At 41.1% G+C, this 23,661-nt stretch overlaps 1 protein-coding gene across 9 annotated transcripts; it reads right to left on the bottom strand.

Annotated features, from left to right (window-relative positions):
• Positions 1–104: 104 nt before the first annotated feature.
• On the bottom strand, positions 105–22,381 carry INTS10 (integrator complex subunit 10). Of its 9 annotated transcripts, none has more exons than XM_054064718.1 (18): positions 22,195–22,381; positions 19,869–19,936; positions 19,505–19,608; positions 18,357–18,496; positions 17,412–17,493; positions 16,953–17,093; positions 16,462–16,633; positions 15,851–16,020; positions 11,639–11,772; positions 10,718–10,871; positions 9,987–10,069; positions 9,022–9,174; positions 7,759–7,867; positions 7,307–7,386; positions 6,653–6,815; positions 5,542–5,635; positions 2,242–2,319; positions 105–421 (listed from the first exon to the last, which is right to left on the bottom strand). In XM_054064718.1, exons 1-18 carry the CDS (start codon positions 22,321–22,323, stop codon positions 265–267), a joined length of 2,211 nt encoding a protein of 736 aa, XP_053920693.1. In that variant the 5' UTR covers positions 22,324–22,381; the 3' UTR covers positions 105–264. The 9 variants fall into 9 exon arrangements, 7 of the variants coding, with proteins under 7 accessions (XP_053920693.1, XP_053920692.1, XP_053920695.1 ...); XM_054064717.1 differs by having other exon boundaries at positions 10,718–10,874; XM_054064720.1 differs by lacking the exon at positions 22,195–22,381 and adding an exon at positions 20,615–21,176 and having other exon boundaries at positions 10,718–10,874.
• Positions 22,382–23,661: the final 1,280 nt, after the last annotated feature.

The following is a 23,661-nucleotide window of genomic DNA, read 5'->3' on the forward strand; positions in this document are numbered from 1 at the left end:
CTAAGATGCACACCTTACTATAATGCTGTGGAAAAAAACCCAAAGCAAATTGGACGTTACAGAAGATTTTATAAACAAAGTTTTATTTATGAAGTTTGACTAAGTGGTGAACAAACACTGAGTAGAGACTGTGTATTACAGAACCCGTAAGTCACAGGGAACTCTGACTTCCTGGGCAAGTAATTTTCCACTGCCGTGCTGCTGTTCACACACTGAAGAGCCTTCCCTTCTCTGTAAGAGACCATGAATCATGATCCAGTCCATTCAAGTAAGAGTCTGAAGCAGCAGGATTTTCTCGTTAATGCAGAACCTATGCAAGACCACCATGAGATTTTCCCCACAGCGTGAGACCTGGCGCTCCATGGCCAGGCGGAAATCTTCTTTCACTCCTTTAGTTATACCTCGGGTGACTGTATGATGCCTTAAGCCATGAAGAAGAGAGAGACAGACAAAATTGAATAACGGTTATTTGGTGCACTACAGTAATGTAAAAGGTACTGCATGTCGCTTACTATGTACCTATAGTCCGTACCCCAGTTTAGATACGGAGAGCCAAAGAGCCCGTGCTATGCTGGTTTTTAAAAACAAGTCTTTAAACAGTTAAAGTTCCGTAGAAGTTTATGCTCTCACTGCTTTGATTATGACGAGGGGTGTGTGAAATGTTGCTGTTCTGGTTAAGAGGAAAATCTGTTCTCTTAAGCCACTACATGCAGAATTCTTGCTTGGGGAAGGGAATTTTTTTTCTCTACCCTTGCTGCCTAGGCCACTTCCTCCTTTTATTTCCTTCTATAAATGGTTGGATTGAAAGAAGAGTGAAAAGATGAACCTGCTTTCTCTGGAAGAAGGGGAGAGATGGCTGCCACCATAAAGAACAGAGGGCATCTTGTACCAGTAGGTCAGCGCAGAAAGAAGCTATATAACCTTTGACTAACTAACACCAATAACTCTTGGACTAATGAAAGGTGCAGTAATCGCGTCACAGGCCAACACAAAGTCCAAATTAAGCCAGGCTGCGAGTCTTCGTCAGTAGAAGCCAGCTCTTAGGGACACTGGGCACTAGGCAGAGTTTGCATTGATTCGGAGCAGAAGTTCAGGACTTGTTTTCAATCAGAACAAAGGTCCAGCTACTGAGCAAACCACTGCAGTGCTGGCTGGGAAACTTGGCCTTGTTAAAGGCCCTTTTTATGAACAGTCTTTCGTCCTCACACTGACCTGTAGCACTCGGTATCTAAATCCTGTCCTTAAAGGACAGCACCAAAGCATTATGCTTTACTGCACTGGTCCAGAAATGTTTAAGGTCAGGAATTTTTAACATCTACCTACTTGGGAAGGGAAGCAAAAGATATGCCCTGAAATGAGAGCCCTAGAGAAAAGCATAATGCTAACACTAAGACAAGTCCTGAGTCATGGGTAAGAAGGGAAGAGCTGGACTGAGCCCAGCAAGCGCACTGGAAGACAGAAAGAAAAAAAATAAAGGGTGAGGGCATCTATGCCAATCCAGAGATGCCAAGAAAGGGAAGAGTCTGGGAACTACCCTCATCAACACTATTCCCCCGCCTTCGCTTTAATCAGCAAGTCCAGTACTTGACAACAGACTTCTCTGCCAAAAGGGCAGACCCCTATGATATGTGGAAAAGAAGAGACTAGCCTGGAGACTACTAGGCAGTTCGTTGATGAGATAGGCTGAGCGAAGCAAAACTGCACTGAAAATACTACAGCATATTCAGAGGTTATGGGATAAACCCTGTTTTCCATTTTTACTGTCTTAAACATTGCTAGCAGCCAAGGACTCTGGTCAGTTACAACCTAAAGGAGAATATGCAACCTACAGCTATTGAGAAAGCCAGCAGTGCTTTTGACAATATGCATCATGTTGCAGCTAGAAAATAGAATTCTTAAATGAATAAAAGTAGCTGCAAACAGATCTAGTAACCAGTATCTTGAAAAAGGGTTATAATCTTGCTAGTAAGTGTTTGAACATTGGTATAATTAGGGGGAATTTCTACATTTTTGTTTAAATTGAACAGTGATTATTAAGTTGAAAGGACACAGATACTGGCAACTTATGGGAAAAAGAAAAATAAATGTTATAATAGAACAACATGGTTTGCCAGGCAATGTAGGCACAAATGGAGAAAAAAAAATATATAAATTTTGAGTAACAAATTGCTGAAAACCATGGGCAGTAAAACATGTTGACAAAACACAGCACACTATGAGCAGGGTTTTTCCACTTGGTACCTGTCGGCAGTCTGTATGCTGGGCTGTAGCACAGGTATGAATTCCTGCTGCAGTAACCCCATGGGAGGGCTAGAAGTCCTTTAAAAAACAGCAAACAGCAGCATTCAAACACCCACGCACCAACTCCCCCTCCAGTGCAAAACAACTCTCTGGAAAAAGGAGCAACTCGGGTGAGACCACATAGCAATATTGACCACTGAACAGCCGAAGGGGTGCAGCACCCTAACAGCACCAGGCATGCAAATATCCCCAGGGTTCATTGCAAGGCTGTTCTACGACTGTGCTCTAAATCTACATACGTATTTTTGGACAGGCATACCGGGAGAAAGGACAGTGGTAGGTGCAAAACCGATTCACAGCTGTACTATGATGAACTGTGGAAGCTCTTTCCAGGAAGCGTGTCAATCAGAAAAGTAAATCAGAGGAGCGCTGCAGAAACCATAGCTTCCCTGCAGAGCTGGCAAGAGCATGTCAGCGAACAAGGAGAGCCCACAGCTTGGAGTTAAGGGATTTGCTGCTGAGCCCAAGCAGAGTGCATGCACAGCAAGTACTGGCCAAGTTGAGTACATGACAATGTTTGTTACAGGTTGCTTAAGTATCTTTGCAGTAGCCCACAGGCGGCTTCTCTCATTTTTTCAAATTCAGACTGCATACAACAATGTCTCTTAAGGGACAACACAGTCTGAGCACAAATGCCCACTCAGACCAACCTCCCATTTATGACCAGGGCCACAAGAACTAGCCACCAAAAGGTGTCTCAGCTGAAACACAGTTTGTTTTCTCTGTCAAATCTTATCTCTGTGTGTTATCTATAACACAAGATAATAACTTCACACATCCAGCCTAGAGCAAATCCAGTGCCCCCACAAGGAGAGATGAGAAATTTCATATATAAAGAACGGGTCTAGTTTCTTAACCTAAATCTCTCAAAACGTCACCTAAATCTTACTGCACACCCAGGCACTAAATGCATCACTCACCCTCATAGATGCTAAGAAGGGGGCAGAGAAGCAAGGCTCACACTTAGGTACCTACCGTCAGATCTCACAGGTGGGCATTTTGGTTAGTATCTGTAATTTATTAATGAATATGTATGGAGAGCTATGCTTATAAAAGTCAAATAAAGATGAGATGCTTTAGTAGTACAGGAACACTACAATACAGCTACAATAACCTGAAATAAAATAGTCACAAGAATTATTCAATCAAATGAAATAGTTCCTCAAGAGTTTTGCAGGACCCAATTATAAGTCTGCAGGCCACCGCAATCTTACTTTGGCTTTTGAAAACTACATTGCAGTTTGCTTTCCTGAAAAATGAACATGATTTCCTACAAAGGTTGAGGTGCTATGGAAAAGTAATGGAAGAACATGGAATTCATCTGGGGAGAAAATGTCCTGTAAGTCATGAAGCAAAAAGCTGTACTTACAAAATACATAAAATACCTGTAACACATTTTGCATCACTTAAGATGCAGGATTGCTATGTATATTTATGCTGAGGAAAGATCCAGCAAAGCTGCAACTGGGCTCCTATGGCAAACTCATAGTGTCTTCCTGCGCATGACGGAACAGCGTCTGAGCAGCCTCGGCTAATGACTGGGAGGATGGAGCAGCAGCTCATGCAACTAGAACTGGTGACAGTTGTGAAAGATGACAGCGAGCCTGCAGATTTGTAACCTCTCAACCACTGTCCCAGGAAACAGGGCTATTGAGGCACACTTCATCTAAAACCCTAGCTGGGGGAGGCTGTGAGCTGACCAATTCTGCTGAGGTCAACAGCATCCCTGCGTCTCACAGCCAGCCCAGCTAAAAAAATACTGGGATACCAGAGGAGCAGAAGTCATCCCTGATCACGAGACCACACCCAGTACTCTCCCTCCCATTTGTTCTCAGATGAAGTGGTTCCTGTCCTACACTTCTCAGCCACACAAAAGACAGCTTTTCCAGCTGGACGGTATATTTGACCAGTTTGGCTTTATAAGCACAAAGAAGTAGAACTCTCTACAAGCATTTCCATCAGGAAACATAACACTGGTCAAAAGGAGGTCAAAGAGAGAATTTTGTCTTGCTAGAAGCACTGCTCTCTACCTACTTCCTCACTGGTGGGGTCAGAATGGCAAGTTAACAGCTACCACGCCAATCAAAACAAAAGCCTGACATGGAGAAATAGTGCTGAACTATAGTAACTGACTTGAGATAGCAGCTAATAAGTTACCAGGTGTAGTCTTCAGTGCTAAGTCCTCTTGCTGACAAAGCTTGTTACTTAACACCATACGTAGTACAACATACTCCGATTCTTGTTTTAATATAGCTGTTCAGAAGCAGTGACATACAGCAAGGATGAGTTTGAAAATCTAGAGCTTAAAAAAGAAAATTCTCTGTTGCGTAATTAAACTTTTCTATTTCTTCTTTTTTATTTTCTTTAATTATACCTTGTATCTCTTTTTTTGTGTGTTGATTACCTGGAACTCTGAAAAATCTATTTGCTACTCCAAATTTGGATCCAGCTGTCTAATGTCAGGCTCCTAATTTTTGAAAACTTTAGCTCATTTCTAGTTTGCGAATAGCCAGAATACACTGCCCCAAACTGGAATCTCAACAAACTTCAACAGTTCCCCTCTTATAAAGCAAAATACCACAAATTCTAATAAACAACCTGGATATTCTAAAACATTCTGCCAGTAAAACCCAGCAGCAGATACTTGTTCAGTCTTGACTCAAACCTAAGAACACGTAGGAAGTTAATCCAAATTATTAATTTCCTTCAGCATCTTGTAATAAGCTCAGCAGAATAAGCTTGTTCAGTACATAGCAAGAGATGACTTGCTAGTTCTGACAGAAAGCTTATTAGAGTTTATCTGGAGCATAATTTAATTTATGTTTACAACCAATAGTGCTTTCTGTTCAGCAATACTACTCAGCGAAACTATTAACCTACCATGCACTCAAGCCTAATTATTTAAAGAATTCCCACAAAGTGCAAGTGTCTGGTAGAAAAAGGCAATGCTATAATCACTGTCATAGCAATCATTCTAAAGCAAATGCCACAATTAAAAATTAAGTTTAGTAAAAGCAAGAGTTTAAAAGTTGAAGAACCTCAAAAAAGAATTTGCACATCAGCAAAAGATTCAGAAAAAGAAACTCATGGCCTTGTTTGAACTCTTAGGCCAAGCCCTTAAATTTAAACTCAAAGCAATGACAAACTTACTATCCACGAGATTACATGAAAGCAAAGACAACCAGAACATACTCCCTTTTTTTTTTCCAAGGAAAACAGTAAATGCTTTTTTATCCTTACTTGATCAACATTGCTTGATTTGGCAGAAGTTCCAGATGAATTTTCCCTCCTTCCTGTGTTCTTAAATAAGCAAACTCCTCCAACATATCAATATCTGAAGAAAATGTTAAAGATTTGAGTAGAGAAAAAAATGACAGAGAACATTTCTTCTTATCCCTCCCATCTGAAGCCACATTTCTGAAAGGACACTCAAAATGAACAGCTACTAAAGTATCTAAAAAGTGACAAAGAAGATCACAGCACCTATTTCTCATCCTCCACAAATTCAGGAGAAATGGCTTTTTAAAGCGCAATATACACACATCAGTCAATTTCTTTTCTTTCTTCATTTCTTCATATATACAATCAGCCAGAGGTAAAGAAAGCTCAACTCTCCAAATTCCCTGGTTGTTTTTACTTCATTTTCCTACATTGCAGGTTATCAAAGCAGTGCATACTAAGGCGTGGGCTGAAGGAAGTGCCACCATGGTGGCACATGTGACCTTCAGTTTTCTATTTTAGTCCCTTATTTAGGTTTTCTTCTTTTATTTTCCTCCCTTAACACCAGAGCTTTTTAAGCTGGGGACCACAGCAGGATGTCTGTTTAGGTTAAACACTAAACTGTCCACATGCAGGTAAGCTGATCAAAGCATATGTCAGATATCTGAACACAGAAATCAGCCAAGCTTTGCATGAACTTTGACATAGCTCATTATCTTACTCAAACCAAAAATCTTACTTACACGAGGCATTTAATAAACAACAGCCAAAATCATTCAGCTCTTGAAGCACAGATACCACTTTTATCATTTTTGTTAACAACCTTGTAGTGTAATGCCCTATCTATCTCACTGAAAAGGCTGCCACCACTCGCACGAGCAGCCTAAGCCGCTGCTGATTTACTGAAGTGCAACTGTGATGTACTTAGGGTACACTCAGGTGCCAGAACAGGTGACAGGAAGCAGATTTATAGTCCACTGGGCACTACCACCTATTACAAGAGGCTTGCATGATACAGAAATAACTAAGAGAACATGATTCACGCAGAGAGCCGAAACTATCTAACAGCTTCTTCCTCACCCCAGCACAGAGTTTTGGATGTGAAAGACATTCTTGGTTAGAGAAAGGATACTTGTGACATAGTTGAAAAAATTCTCATACTGGAAGTTTCCTTGTTGGCAGATTTTGTTGATGGCTTTCAGGAATAAGTTCTCGCCCCTTGGCCACTCATGCTGAAGCAGAACAACTACGTGACCCAAGGCCATGTCATCTCTGCTGTCTGTGAAAGCTCTGAGCTTCAGGGGAAAAAATGACATTGAGACAATCAGGAAACGCATGTTGTTTTTATAAATACACATGATTCATCTCACATCCGTGCAAATAGAAAAGATGTTCTCTAGAACTGTAATTTGTTCTGCCCCAATTTATACATTTAAAATAGGCTGGAAATTTCCGGCCAAAATACCAAATTCTCTCTGTTGACCTATATGAAAAGTCTGCATACAGACAAAAATATTTTAAGATTAATTCTATCACCTCTGCCCAAACCCACAATGAAAATAAAGAGAAAAAAAAAAAAGAGAGAACAAACTCTCCTTCCGCTAACATTCCCCCTCTGCTCCCTCCAAAGACCCTCCACAAATCCATTCAGGTGAGAAGGACTTCGAGGCACAGCACTTCACACCCAGTCACACCACTGGGGTAAGGCCATGCAGTTCCAGGACCCCAGATACATAAACTAAGCCTCAGAGACATGAGAGAACTTAAAACCTTGCTGATAGCTTACCTTGAAACAAGCTAACAATAGATGGAGGCAGTAAGGCATGATAGCTTTGCTGGTACATGGCCAAAGCTTCAAATCAGACCCTGCAACAGAACAGTTTATCGTACATGTCTTTAGAGATCTCATGATTATCTAAGTTTGAGAGAAATTAGAATGGAGCAAAAGGAATCTACAATTGCTAGATCCCAGGCAGGGAAGAAAACTTTGAAGGTAAATTATAAATGACTCAACAGGTGAAGTTACACATTTTGAAACTTTTCTTTATTTCTCTTTTCCTGTTGTAAGGCTTTGTCACTGATATCCTTTAATATCAGTAGGAAAACCATTCACAAAACCAAGAGGGGATAAAGAATTTCCTCCCTTTTAATAATACAAAACCAGAATTATATACTCAACCGAAATGCATGAGCTAAAACTCAGGTGACACCAAGTTTAGGGTAGTAGCAACTCCATACCTTTCCTGAATTTAGACTTTACTTTAGGTTGCTCCTCTTGTACTTTACCTCCTTCTTGTATTGGAAGTAAAATACAGCACATGAGGTCAAGCACTTTTTCGCATGTTTGCTACAAAAAGGAAAGACACATGATAATGCTAAATCTAAATTACAAATTCTTAAAATTCAGATACATTAATGTTTAAAAATTTCAGACACTACGAAAGAAACAAAGAAACAATCACAGAAGTCTGCTAGAATGTTAATGATTTAATGCATAACTTAATTTGGCTAAGCAAAAAGATGTAGCTGTCATTACACAATCTTTGAGAGCCTACATAAGTCATTTTAATTGTGACAAAATATGTATCGGCATTCTTAATTTCAAGAGTGTAAGATCAATACAACTGTGGTCAAAAGCTATTTTATTTTGAAGGATTAAGTTTTCAAATGAATTATTTGAATAGCTTTTAAAGGCTTCTTCTATCCATGGTAAAAATAGAAAGGAAAATGGCAGTCTGACAGCATGACAGAAATGCAATCAATCTTTAATGCTATTTCCTAGAGACAGTATGAGACCTGGGGGAACATCTGATCACATACATTTCCAATGAAATAGTAGTAAAGTGGAAGGGACAAAAAGAATTGTGCACTAGTATTAAGGTGATGTTAAATACTGAGAGACCCAGTCTTTATTTTTAGTGCTGACACTGACTAACGTCAAAGCACCACATGCTTCTGTGATATTGAAACCACAAGAGATATATTCCAAAGGTAAAGCAAGTTCACCGGTCAGGCCAGACAATATTGTACTGAAGTCTCTTCAGTCTGTCAGCTGATAACCAATTCTTTTCTAAGATGATCACAGAAGTTTCTTTTCTATAAACCTTTTCTTTCCCCTGCCACATAAAGCCTATACCTAAGAATTTTCCCTCAATATTTAAAACTGTTTCAGTAAAGTTATGGAATTAAAATTTAAGGTTACATTTACAGACAATTCAAACACTTGTAACTATGGAAAATCATAAGTAAACCACCCCAAATCATAACTGCCAAATAGACTATATAAGAGAGACACTAATGCAGTCAGGTAATGTGCTAGGAAGTACAATTTCTCTCCCTGTGAAGCATGGATTTTTCAGCAGACCCTGGTTTATGTTTGATACCCTTGATACCTTGTTAACGTTTGAAAGCAGGTTAACAGGAGAATTCAAAAGAAGCTGACAAAAGCTTCATCCACAAAGCCAGATGATGAAGGACCAGCGTGTGGAATGCTGTACGTACCCGATATTCTCCAAGGGCAAAGTGGCATGTTGCTAACTGGATTAGCGCTCTCTGATTTTCTAATGATCCTTGTCCTGTAATTTGCTGTGGAGAATGAGAGCCCTGAAGAGCTGCCAAGTGATGTAGGCTGCTAATTGCTTTTTTGTACTGCCCCTTTAAAAAGAATACAAGAAGGGTTAGGGTCTTGTGTATACAGAAGGTAGAAAGGCAGAAATAAAAAGTCCCTAACAAAAGGCTTTCAAAACAGAGCGTGTCCAAGTAACCAGGCTTCAAAATTTTAATCCAGCAAAAACTCTCCAGTGATGTGCTGTGTACAGGAATGTGGATTGATCACTTGCCAGGCAGTAAGGAGACAAACAGAATTCTGTTTTAAAAAGCCTTACTAGATCACATTTACAACTGAAACAAATAATCATGCTCTTCAGAGTTAATAATTACTTTGTTTAGACTAATAAAATTGAAAATAGCTCTCGTTCCTGTACAAGTGCAGGAAAAAAAAAAGACCCTCAAATGAAAAAAAGACAATAGAATAAGCTTTGTTCTGTATTTGAAATGAGTACAGTCAGCCTAATTTCTGAGGAGAAAGACAAATTTTAACTGAAATGGTAAAATCTTCTGCTCTTTGAAAAGTCTTCTCTCTGATTGTGTTCTAATAGAATGCACTGACATATGAATAAAAAGCACTTTTCTTCCATAGCGCTATATAAATCTACAGGTAAAAAAATGCCAACAGAGATGTCTTTTCCATATGCCAAAACTACCTGGACACAACAAACAGCTATTGGGACAGGAACATCCTAAGTAGGGAACCTAACTTGTGGTAAGAATGGTGTGATTCCACCCCAAAGAGGGTCATGCTTTAAAGGCTAAAATCAGCAGACACTTAAAGCAGTGGCTATTCAGAACAGCTATTCACTAGAAGGAAGAGCAAAGAAATGGTGTCGTTTTTACTTTATTTTTTTTACCTGGTAGATGATCATGTCTGTAAGAAAGATTCTCAACCAAAGCCACGTGTCTGTCTTCCACGACAAACAAATTCTGGTGAACTCTGCATAAGCGGTTAGAGAAGTGAAAAAAATAAGCATTTCACAGCTTCAGATTAAAAAGCAACTATCTAGAAAAAAATTAACTGAATTTAAAAATGGGAAAACAAACCGGTGCAAATGTAAAGTCTTTCAAATACAGGATACCCTCTTTCTATACAATCATATTTTGATTATACTTCTCTTTCCCAGTGTCCAACCAATCTATAAGCAGCTAGGTGGTATTATTTGCCTGCTTTTTAGACGATAAAATCGTTTTCAAGACTATCACACCAGGCATTATCAGAGACAGAGAAACACAATAAAGACACATCTTAAGCGTGAACTAAAGCAGTCATTAGCAGCACAGCCTCACCAAGTATTATCAGCACTACTATTAAGCAAATGGTCCTTCAGTAAAAGCTGCTTCCAAGAGAAGTGGCGGTGAGTAAGCAAAGATGCATGAAGAATGAAATGAAATTCAGGAACAAAGTATTTAGAAATGCAACAACTGATTAAGCTCCTTATTGGAATTTTGATCCAAAGTACTCAGGACCCAAAGTAAATTCAACTTTAAGGAAACACAATGACAAGAATTCTATTTTAACAACAGTAAAATGACTTAAAATACACCAATGAAGCCTAAATGCAACTCTGCCTGCAGTTAGCCTTACCTTTGTCGAGTGATTCCAGAGAATAGAGCAACTCCCAGCTCTCTCTTGCCAGTTTGAAGCTCTCTAATACTTCAATAGAGTTTGCAAGATCTGCCTTGTTTACTGTAATATGGCGACTTCGTGCCTTCCCAGAAGGATCTTCATCATCTGAGCTCTGCTTAAGGGTCAGTATAAAACAAAATTATTCACTTCTTAATTTATACTTATTTCAAAGGACTCTAAAGTCATAGAAGTTTCAGTGAACACAAGAAAACAATGCTGTACTGGAGATACCAAGGTCCTAGCTTAAGTGGCTTTAAGTGTCTTTTTGCTTAGCTTGTTTTAATTGAACAATCTGTTTTGCTATAAAGAAATTCGGTGGTACAGTGTGATAAACAGTATCCCAAAAGAATGCATTCTGTTAAACACAATGTACCAGCCCTGATCTTCAGCTAGATTAAAATATGTACATACTTTAGTCTTTATCATTCAATTTAATCCTACAGTGGCATAAAGCAAAGGAAATGTAATTATTGTATCAGCATGTACTTCTACCAGCACAGAAATTCTAGAAAATAGTGGTTTTCTACTATTACATAAATAGATGTAGTCACAGTTCCATTCATGAAAAGTCAATTAATTTGGAGGTTGAGCTGTAGAACATCTGACCGCTACAGCTACCATTTTTAACAGCTTCTGTACTCACATCAGCCCATACGGGACTTCAGCAATTGCTACAAAAATGGTTTTATTCTTACTAGCTTTAATCAAAAAAGTCTGTTTGCAAATTATGGTCATACTATACCACACTACCGTGGTGATACCAGTTATACTAAGGTAGCCCTAAAGATATGTCTATTACATCTGTGTCAAAACCACTACTGTCTAAATTTCAGTACCAATGCCATTCTTATTAGTAAAGAAAAAGTCTAGAAAAGTTACCATTGTTTTTTCTCTTCCTTCAGCAAGTTTCCTCTTCTTGTGCATGTGTTTGTTACGATCAATATCGGTATCACCATAGACATTGGTTACATCCTCAAGAAGGACCAACGGGACTTGGTTTGGGGCGTTTGGACCTGGATTTAAAGACAAATAAATTCAAGAGTGCTCTAAACTGATCTGAAAGGCCTACATCAAGTTGGTTTCCTTCACAAGTAATTATTATAATGCTAAAGAAAACATTCTGAATTAAGTGAATTAAGTTACATAAGTTTAAACTATGCTGGTAAAACTAAGGTTTTTTTCAAAGCAGCCTTGCAGTAAAGGTCAGAAAGCATTTACCAGACCTCACAAAAGTTTACTTGAGAGCTTCAGAATATCTTTGAAGCCTTTTCTCATACTTGTACTCAGGCAGCAGGTGTTCTCTCATCAAGCATTATTTGCTTTTTTTACAAGTAGAACTATTCAACAGGTGAACAGAGCAAACAGCTATGAAGTTAACAGCCACAAACATGGCAAAGTACAGCAATATTCTCAAACGATTCTCACAAGAAACCAGAGCAATATGCTGACAGGCACTGATAGTCTCAAAGAAGTGAGTGTATTTTATTCACAAGATTTCCCCAGGATTATTCAGTGTCAGCTTTGCCCTCACTGATTTCAGGGTACAGAACAAAACCTTCAATTGACTCCCCAAAGCCTCTAGAGAAGCCTCATTTTGAAGCATGGAAGACATAATTTCTACTTCCACTGGTGTCACAGAATATCCGGTGGGATCTGGTATCTGTTATTTCAGACCTCGGTGCTTAAATTTCATTAGATATAAACTAGGAACAACACTTCTTAATCTCGTATCACAATCTTGATCCATGGCCACTACTGAGAAAGCTTTCCTTCTGAAAGCATTTTCTCCTTCTGCACAATGACATTGTATGTAGAAGTGCAAAGCTCAGACAAAGAGAATTATAAAGGAAAGGGGAAATCCATTAATCTGTTTTCCCTTTTTGAAATCTTCACCAGACAAGACAGAAGTGCAGACAGTATTTACATTTCTACTATTCGCAGAAAATATGTGATGCTAAGACTTCATTCAAAATTGCAAAGAACTAATTTGAGAGCTTAATATAAGGACAAATCATTTGATTGGCTGACGTAAAAGAACCTATATTAAGCTTTTCCCTCTACTCAAAAGTGACGTGTAAGGAGTCCACTACAACAGAAGCTGAAGTGACAAGAAACAACCAACCTGGCACGCTTGACAAATAACTTTATCTCTTTTGACTAGGTTCAAACTGAATACCACCATTGAAATGTCCCCTACACAAAGGGTACAGCATGCTGAAATCACCTCTCCTGTACCACCATGTATACCACTGTGTTGCAATATAACCTGTATGAACTGAAAATAGAGCCAAGTCATAATGTAGAAAACAGTATCCATGAAAAACAAATAGGGAAGTATCACAACTGGGATGCTGAAAGAGTTTTATCCCTACAATCTCAAGAGCTGCCTACTTCTAACTCCTGAGGAGAAAAGAGTGTGTTTTTCTTTTATTCACATTGATTTGAATACCAGTTAAGTGCTTCGCTTTCCAGAGAAATGTTTTCTTTGCAGTAGTAGGTTTTATAAGTGTTTGTAGCCTTTATTTCAAAACAAAACAAAACCTAACTTTGCCCTTGATGCGGGCTGCAAACCTTCTCTTACATTACTGGAAGTTACACAGCCACACAAACAGCAATGTTGTGTTTTTCATAGAATGGTTTGCCTGTGATGGGACTTTACAGATCACCCAGTTCCAATCCCCCTGCAGGGACACTTTGCACTGGATCAGGTTGCTCAAAGCCTCATCCAACCTGGCCTTGAACACATCCAAGGATGGGGCAGCCACAGCTTCCCTGGGCAACAGGTGACAGTGCCTCACCACTCTCATCGTGAAGAATTTCTCCCTTTACTCTAAACTAAATCTACTCTCATTCACTTTAAAGCCATTACTCCTCTACCTATCACTACACACCACTGTAAATAGCTGCTCTCCAGCTTTCCTGTAGGCCCCCTTTAGGTACAGCTGCAGTAAGGTCTTCCCAGAACTTTCTCTTCTGTAAACAAGCCCAACCCTCTCAGCCTGTCCGCATATGGGAGGTGCTTCAGTCTTCTGATTCACGTTGTGGTTCTCCTCTGGACTTGCTCCAACAGGTCCATGTCTTTCTTATGCTGGGAGGCCCAGAGATGAACGCAGTACTCCAGTTGGAGTCTTACTTTTCTGTCTAACTGAGCTCTAGAATCTAAGCTTACAGAATTTTTAACTGATTTCTAGCTCAGAGTGTTATAAATAAACGCCTAAAAGTATCAGCCCAAATAGCAACTCCTGCCAAGCCTGCAGGCAGCCTGAATGTTATGAGAGGTGTGAATTGCCTCATTCAGTTTTCAAGTCTCCAGCAAGGCGGGCATGAATTATGTAAGAGAAATGAACTAAAAAGCTTTCTCTCAAGAGATTTCTTGCAAGTCCATGCATAGGAATAGAGAGTCAAAGATCGAAGCTCAGAGCTACTGAATTAAGGAGGAAACAGATGTTTTCCCCACCACTACCCTTCCAAAATATGTAGGGTTCTAGATTTCTACAATAAGCCCTCCAAAGAGAAGGGGAAAAAACTCTAATTAGAAAGGATATGAAAGGCACTAAATACCACCGGATGTTAATGTTAAACACGCAATGATTAAAAGATGTGTTGGAAATATTATCCAGAGCTCAGGAAATGGCAGAGGGTACCAGAAATACTGCACGGAAGGGACTGTGCTCTGTTGTCTCAATGTACATTATTTTTTTGGTGGTTCAATCTGAAAACATGAGCTCAATTCTACAACTCAGAAAGGAACACTGTCACCAGTGCTTTACTTCCTTTCTCCCTCAACTCAGAATCAAGCAGCTAAAAGTACAGATCCAGCTAAAGAATCTCACTGCCCCACCATAATTCTTCTTTTTCTGGACAGAACAAAATATTCAATTCAGTTAGTTACAGTATTTGTTAAAGTGACTACACGTTCTTTGCATACAAGCTGACATCTTGTTTGTCTTCTGAGCTTAGCTATCTACTGACCCAGATTTCTGTAAAGTTGTTTAAAACTCATCATTTGTATTGAAATGTTTCATTGCAAAATCATTCACTCCATGCAGGAAATTGTGATGAAATTTAAGAACACAACACACAGAATTAAAATTGTAATTTTTATCATAAATAAACAAGTGTAGTGTTAATAAGTACTAATTACCTATGGGGACAATCATTACTGTTGCAAGGAATTCCCAAGCAGTGAGTGAAGCAGCAGGAAATGCACACTATTAAGAGCTGAAAATCCCCCTTTATCATGCTGTTTATTTCAATAAATTCTAAACAAACTGGGTGTTAAAGAACTTCCTTCAGCTTCCAGGCCATCCCTGAAACGTCCAGTCAATCTCTGAAGACGCAATTCAAGGTGTTCTAAGCAATGCGATATGCCCCAATTGTAGATTTGAGTGGGTAGGAAAAAGAGAAGTAACATTCATACTTCAAATGTTCAATTTACAAATTAATTACAAATTAATTACAAATTAATTACAAATTAATTACAAATTAATTACAAATTAATTACAAATTAGGGGTAGTGAGTAAGGCATACCTTGAAGAATATGCTTAAAATATACAAAGACAGACACGACAGAAGTCTGAATTTCAGGAAATCTTTGCCTATTCAGTTTTTATTCAATTAATTATAGATTTGTTATGCGTTCCTGATACAAAAATATCTTCCCTCATTTTGTGGAAGCTTTCTGTACAATCTTTTGACTGAAGGAAGCCAGGAAAATGTCAGCTTGAAAAAAACAGAATTTTCAGAGGAGAAAATGAAACAAACACGATGCTGATGGAAGCGTGGGAATCAACCTTAGAGACGTTTCTCATAACATCTGTTCTGTTACTTTTCGCTTTGCTAGACAACTAACTGCTGCTGGCCAAGGCTGGAACCATGATGCTAACTTAGACTGATCTTTTGTGGGATCCACACAGCAGTTGTCGTGAACTACTGCTGCTGCTAAGAGTAATAGCTTGAGAGATTTTTAAAAAAGATCCGTTCACTTTGTAAGATGATAGTTTCATAAGACCAATGAGTAAAGATCCTTCAGGCATTATCAACGAAATCTCAAAGAAATCTTTATGAAATCTGAAACATTAGAAACTAACCTTGAAAGAGTGATGGCTGGATGTTGCTGACATACTGGAATGCATTTTTAAAGAAGACCAACATTGTGGAATACACAACTTGATTCTTGTATTTAGCATGTGCATCACTATCAAAGTTGCTGATGTATCTGCAGAGGTCTTTCATGCGATGCAAAATATCACCAAAACTTCTGAGCAAGAGATACAAGAAGAATTCAAGATGTTACAGTTATACAGACTCCAAAACTAAAGGAATGAATGCATAGTGAATACTGAAAACCTTAATGTTTTGGCTGAGGAAATCCCCCAGCTGCAAGTCAGTGGAGGCTGGGAATGCATGCCAGTGAAACTTCACTGAACATTCTCTCTTTGCTGAGGCATCTAGGGAACTGTACCCCAATTGTGCACCATAGTTCTTATGCACGACTTTCATCAAAAGATTTCATTTAGAGCCTAATTTGAAAGTGCTCATGGATCCATGTTTTTGCTTTGACATTGTACAGTCTTGAAAGAAAAGCTGCATTTACACAAAATGTCCTCGTGTTAAAATCTTTCTTTAACCCATCTCCTTAAGAATTAAAAAGCCAAACTCTCCTTGAGAAGAAATACCCAAAAAAGTACACATTTCTCACCTTCTTCCCTTATCCATTTGCCATTCACACCTCATTCCCACCACAGATAATATTTTAAATAGCTTCTCCCAAGGATCTGTAATCTGGGACGATTTCTCTGTGAGACCATCTATTACATATTTCTGAGAGCTACGCTTGCTTGGAGACATAATATCAGAGGAATCTTGTGAACCTAGGAAAATGAGCACATTTTTCTCTTCATAAAGAAATCAAACTAAATGATTTATTTTCAATAAGGAAGCGTGTAAAATGTACATTGGAGATTTCAGGGTATCCGTTCTTCACTGAGAAGGCTAACAGGGAGCATCATAAGCATCACAACTGAAGCATCATGAAGTATTTTACTACCAAAGAACTAAGAAACATCAAATACTACTATTAAACCTTGTCTATGGGATACATAAAGGTAATGCATTCTTCATTTATGGGCATAACTTCAGTCATACTAAAATACATTGTAAGAAAGGTTAGTTTTATAGAGATAGTCTTACCTTGATATTGGCTTTCTGTTTGTGCAGATCTAGTTACATAGTTAATATAAAATTCTGCTGCTTTATTCAGATATTTATATAACAAGCTGGCCGGAAGACGAACATCAGGGTTGTTGATTATTAGAGGAAGAACGTCACAAACTAAAATATAAAACAAACCAACAAATGCTTTAAGTTTGTGGGATTTTTTTGTTCCGTTTGTCCTAAGCAAAGTTTCTCAATCAGCAATGTAAGCCTTCATCTCTGCTTGACCATACACCACAAAGGGTCACAATGAACCTCAGATGAATGACTGTAATATTAGCTGAACTTTATGGTCAGCCTTGCCTAACGCGGCCTGAACCTCTTCTGACTAAAGCAGTTTTCTCATCGTAGTATGCTGAAAGTAGTTTACTGAACTCAGAATCCTGCCATACTAAAAAGCTGTGTAATAAAACAAGAACATTAATATTTTCTTACCAAATAATTTTCTAAAACAATTCACTGGGGATTCTTGGTCTTCAATACTTTCAGCGTCTAATAATGTTTCTCCGAGGCCTACCTGTGTAAGCAGAGATGAAAATCAAACACTAGACCACTGCTTTCAGAAACCTTTTCAACTGTGATTCAATGGAGTTGAACAATAAATCAGTGGATATGTGAGCAGAAATTCACTACATGCCAACGACATGTGCTAGCCTCTAAATACATCGTTAACTTATCTCTACTTAATAGCAAATGAAAAGCAAAGCCAGAAGACAGCAAAACAAGACCAAGAGAAAAATTGTGCATGCAACTCTATTGGTATGGATGTGCAAAGACAGGCAAGAGCCATGGAGGTACCAGGCCTTAAAGTTGCAGCTTGTCACCTGAGCTGTAGTGACTATGCACCTTGCCTGATATTAGTAAGAGCCAGAACATATTAGTTTAAGTCAGTCTCAGAACAGGGTTTGTAGTCTTTACACTATTTCTAAACTACCCTTAAGTTGTCCATAAATAAAGTAGGTCTTCATTTAAAGAGCTCCAGCTGTAGTTTTGTAAGTCAAAGCAAGCATGCTGCTTGTCAGAGTCTAGTTATAACCCCAAAGCAATGAGAGTTTACTGACAAAAAACTGAAGCAATATTCTTTCCTAAACTATAAAACTCCTCTACATTCTTTTTTGTGCTATTCTGCTTTTTCGAAAAGCATGGAATATTCTTCACATTTACAAAACAAAAAATACTTTTATTTGCTTGCATGTGTTTTATGCTGAATTCTTTCCTGGTGCTAACCTCATGACACAACAATCTGAACTATTAGCCACAATTAAACGTGAATAAAAAGACTCACGCTTTCACCAGGCAAAGCAAAACACATTTCAGCAAAATCTTAAGAAAAATAATGCCAATATCCAGAGACGTTTCTATGAGCCTCGCTTCTCTTACCCCATGTTGCACCACAGTCTCTGGGAAACGTCGCAGAAGTAGTAGAAGCATTTCTGCCCTTTCTAATGTGTTAAAACACTGCTCAGTGGCCTTCAGTAACATTTCACACTGGACCCGTCCAGGAAGGGTTTCAAATAAGCCTTAAAAGAAAATTTACAATGTTTAACTTGCTATGTCTGAATTGTAAATGTGACTGACAGAGGGTAAATAACCAGTCCACATCACTTTGCCATGCAGAGTGAAAAAGATTTCATTATATTTTTTTCTGATTTTAATAGCTATGTCCGGAAAAAAGAAGGCTGTTTCTTTCAGAGAAGACCATATGAATACTTGTCTGTGTTTATTTGGGTGCACAGAACTTGAATTAACAAGTAAAACTCCTAATGAGTTGAATATTGAAAATCCTAATACTTTAATATTTGGCATTTTAAGATGCTTCTTCAAGAATGTTAATTTCATTTTTATACTTACATTCCACTTCTACAATTAATACCTTCATTATGAAAAGGTAGTTTTCTTCAATTTAAACTTCCAATGAGACACCAAAAAGAAATTAACGTTATCCTTGTAAGTTTCACGTAGTCTTTCTGAAAAACACACCCCATGAGAAAGCAAATGTTTCCTTAATTGAAGTTACACACTGCTTACTCTTGGAGCTTCTGAAGCCCACATTCAAACAGCAGATAATGACCTGCCAGGTTTAAAACCTGCTTTCAAAACTGCCGGTGGTTGCCATCAGTGAATGCCAAACCCTTCTGGTCACTGCTCACTGTCATAACCCTCGCTTCACACGTACGAATTTGTCCCACTGATCATTCATTGTCCTGCAATCAGTGGGATGAGGATTCCCAAGTCCCATTTCACTTATTCCCTATGCAAACTCTTCCCTAAGCGCTTGTTGTTCTGGCAGACTTAATCTACCCATATCATAGACAAAACAATTGGAATCAGCTTCTCATGTCCCTTTGAGCTTCCTAAGCTTAACATGCTGAATGAAGTTTCTAAAGCTGAACTGAACAAAAAAAATCTGGAGCCCAAAAGCAAGGTTAAAAAAGACTGACATTTACTTGCCATACTACATATGTAAACAGAGAGCTTATCTTTAGATTCCTTAAGGATTCTCTCTATTTGGTGAATAGAATACTTACCTCTTAAAAATTGTGTCTGCTTGTCCTGTGAGTCATTCCTTAATGCTGATGTAATAATGCTAATCTCTCTCCATACAGCAGGTTGGTCTGGAAAATTCACAAACCTGTAATAAAGTTTGAAGCAAGGAATGCAGAGTGACCCCAAAATCCATTTCCAAGACAAACCCTTCCTACGAGGAATGTGCAGAGGCAAATGGAAAAGGAAACCTTCCTTTTTACTGTTTATTTTTGATTAATAACACTTTTTCTGTTTAATTTATCCACACAGGTTTCCAAAAGGATTCACATTATAGTTTTGGAAACTCTGACATTTACAGAAACAAGCACCTGGCATAATTGTAGACTTCCAGCTCTGATGACTTACATGTCGTAGAGCAGCCTGCCTGCAGATGCTGTCCTTTCAGCATTCCTCTCAATAGTGTACATCTCATACTGTAAGATGGAAGAACAGAACATTAGCTTTCTTGAATACATTTATGAACCAGATCACGCCTCCCACTCCAAAAAACTGTCCCCAGTTTGCCACAGCAGTCTGAATAATAGAAAAATAAAGGGCTCGTGGAATCATAGAATGTCCTGAGCTGGAAGAGACCCACAAGGATCATTGAATAGAACTCCTGTCCCTGCATGGGACAACCCCCAAATTCACACTGGGTGTCTGAGGGCATTGTCCAAATGCTTCTTGAGTATTACCAGGCTTGGCGCCACAACTGCATCCCTGAGGAGCTGTTCTACTGCTCCATCACCCTCTAGTTGAAGAACCTTTTTGTAATATTAAACTTAAACCTCCCTGGCACATCTTCTTGCCATTCCCTTAAGTTCTATCATTGTTCGCCAGAGAAAAGAGATCAGCTATTGCTCCTCCTCCCCCTGTAAGGAAGCTGTAGACCTTGATGAAGTCCCTCCTCTGTCTCTTTTTCTCCAGGATGAACAGACCTAGTGACCTCAGCCGCTCCTCATACAGATTCCCTTTTAAACTCTTGCTCAACTTTGTGGCCCTCCTCTGGACACTCTCCAGTAGCTTAATATCCTTTTCACGCTGTGGCACCAAAACTGCACACAGTGCTCGAGGTGAGGCCACGCCAAGGAAGAGTAAAGGGGGAAAATCACCTTCCTTGACCAGCTGGCAACGCCGTGCTTGATGCACCCCAGGACACCATTGGCCCTCTCGGCTGCCAGGGCTCACTGCTGATTCCTGTTCAACTCGCCATCAACCAGAACCCCAAGATCCCTTTCTGCAAGGCTGCTTGCTGGAGATTGCAACATTTGCTGTAGAAATTAGGAGCCGAGTTGAGATTACTAATCACATATAACACTGAACATAACCTTCTGTACGCTGAAACACTTTCTCCAATATTCACGTGCTGGCTTTATTTTTACAAAAACAGAAAACTTGAGTGAGAATTCAGAGAGCTCTTTGACCAGGGTTTGCTTCCAGTAAAATGCAATGCAAACCCCCAAGCTACTGCAAAAGCCAAAGGCAACAGAATCTCTATTAAATCTCTATTAGAAATGGTTATTTTTTTGCAGTAGCAAACCCAGATGTATCATCATGTGCAAACCCAAGAAGCAGAAAGGGACCTTCCCCTCAATTATCAATCCCCAACGCTTTCACCTCATTCACAAAGCATTCACAGGACTGGATTTCATGGCACTAAAACACAACGAGCAGTTACAGACTTGTCACTCTATTTTTAATGACAGTGAGAGGCTGGGCACCCACGGCAGGGGTGCCGCATGGCTCTGAGTTTCCAAAGAGGTGTTCTATGTGTTCAAGAGGGAGGGAAACAGGATGAAGAAAGTCTACAAAAGAGCCTCTGGCTGCAGAATAAGGGTGTTGAGTTCCTGCCATGGGCGTGGGGTCGGACCACTCTGGGGACGCTGGGCCATACCTCTGGCTGGGGGATGGGTCAGGTCTCGGGCTAAGCGGGGTAAAGAAGCAGGGCTCAGGCTTGAGGGGAGATAAAGGAGCAGGGCTAATTCTTGGGGGGGATAAAGGAGCAGGCCTCGGGCTTGGGGCAGGGGTGTAAATCAGCAGGGCTCAGGCTTAGGGGGGGCGTGTAAAGTAGCAGGGCTCAGGCTTGGGGGGGGTGTAAAGGAGCAGGGTTCAGGCTTGGGAGGGTTGTAAAGGAGCAGGGTTCAGGCTTGGGAGGGTTGTAAAGGAGCAGGGTTCAGGCTTGGGAGGGTTGTAAAGCAACAGGGCTTGGGGAGGCGGAGAGGGTAAAAGGGCTGGGGGTAAGGAGAGTAAAGGTTCAGGGCTCGGGGGCGGGAAGGAGCAGGGCTCGGTCTGGGGATTGGGTGGAAGGAGCGTAGCTCGGGCTTGGGATGGGGAACGGAGCAGGGCTCAGGGAAGGGAGCAGGGCTCGGGCTTGGGGGGGGGAAGGAGCGGGGTTCGGGGGTGGGACGGTGCTAAAGCAGGCTGAGTAGCGGATAAAGGAGCTGGGCTCGGGAAAGGAGAAGGGCTCGGGCCGGAGGTGGGGATAAAGAAGCAGGGCCCGGGTGAGGCCTCCGCACCCCTGCAGGAGCCCCACCACAACCGTATAGCTCACACCAGACCAATCACGTGCCCGCAGGCACTTCCGGGTGCGCGTCACCACGGTAGCCACCGCCCCGCCCCCACGCCGCCATTGGCCGAGGCGCCCGCCCGTCAGGCAGCGCGCGGCGCTCCCCCATCCCGCGCCGGCGCGCACCTGGATGTTGAAGTCGGCGGGGTAAAGGCTCCGAGCCGTGATGAGCCAGGCCTTGGCCGCCCACAGGTCCCCCGGCACCAGCTCCCGCGCTCGCTTCACCAGGAACTCGCAGTCCCCCTGCGCCGACATCTTACGTCCGGCCCGGCCGCCGGGCGGCGCATGCGCACCCCCTCGTCTAAACGCACATGCACTCGCGCATGCTCGCGGCGCATGCGGAGGACAGTCAGCTTGTCATTCCACTGCGCATGCGCGATCCACAAGATCTTCGCCCTATGGTGCATGCGCGCTCCTTCCCGTTACCGCGACCCGTTGCGCATGCGCCTTCTCATTCACACCTCGCATGCGCTTTCCCGCCCTAGTCCCTGTCCCTCTGCGCATGCGCGACACCGCCCCACTCTCCCCGCCTGGTGCCGGGTGGCTCCTCTGCTCATGCGCGTCCTCTTCCTCTCTCCCGCTTCTCCCCGCCCCTCCGCCCAGGCGGGGTTGCGCCCCGCCCTCGTGGCGAGGTTTGGCCGTGGTTCGCTTTCGGCGGCAGGTGGCGGCGGGCGGCTGTGAGGGTCGGTGTCGCTCTGTCTACCTCGGTTTCGCTGCCCTCTCGGTCCCGGAATGTGTGTGTCCCTTGGTGGCCGCTGGACTGGAGTCTGGAGGGAGAGGGGCGTAGACTGAGCAGAGGCTGTGGAGCAGGACATTCGGGAGACGGGAGGGCTTGCATTGGCAACAGAGGACTTGGGCGGTTTCGTGTAGCTCGGGGCAGTGCTTTGGGATCCCCAAGCCTGTCACTGTCACTAAAAATATAGTGGCAAGGCTGTAACTGCTCATGGCGTTTCACTGCAATAAAATCCACTCCTGTGAATGCTTTGTAAAAGTGCTGGGGTTTTGATAACTGAGGGGAAGGTCCCTTTCTGCTTCTTGGGTTTGCACATGATGATACATCTGGGTTTGCTACTGCAAAAAAATAACCATTTCTAATAGAGATTTAATAGAGATTCTGTTGCCTTTGGCTTTTGCAGTAGCTTGGGGGTTTGCATTGCATTTTACTGGAAGCAAACCCTGGTCAAAGAGCTCTCTGAATTCTCACTCAAGTTTTCTGTTTTTGTAAAAATAAAGCCAGCACGTGAATATTGGAGAAAGTGTTTCAGCGTACAGAAGGTTATGTTCAGTGTTATATGTGATTAGTAATCTCAACTCGGCTCCTAATTTCTACAGCAAATGTTGCAATCTCCAGCAAGCAGCCTTGCAGAAAGGGATCTTGGGGTTCTGGTTGATGGCGAGTTGAACAGGAATCAGCAGTGAGCCCTGGCAGCCGAGAGGGCCAATGGTGTCCTGGGGTGCATCAAGCACGGCGTTGCCAGCTGGTCAAGGAAGGTGATTTTCCCCCTCTACTCTGCCCTGATGCAGCCTAACTTCAAGCACTATGTGCAGTTTTGGTGCCATAGTATAAAAGGACCTTTGGCTTGGGATACCAAA

This window comes from Cuculus canorus, chromosome 4 (genome assembly GCF_017976375.1).
Source record: "Cuculus canorus isolate bCucCan1 chromosome 4, bCucCan1.pri, whole genome shotgun sequence".
Classification (NCBI taxonomy): domain Eukaryota; kingdom Metazoa; phylum Chordata; class Aves; order Cuculiformes; family Cuculidae; genus Cuculus; species Cuculus canorus.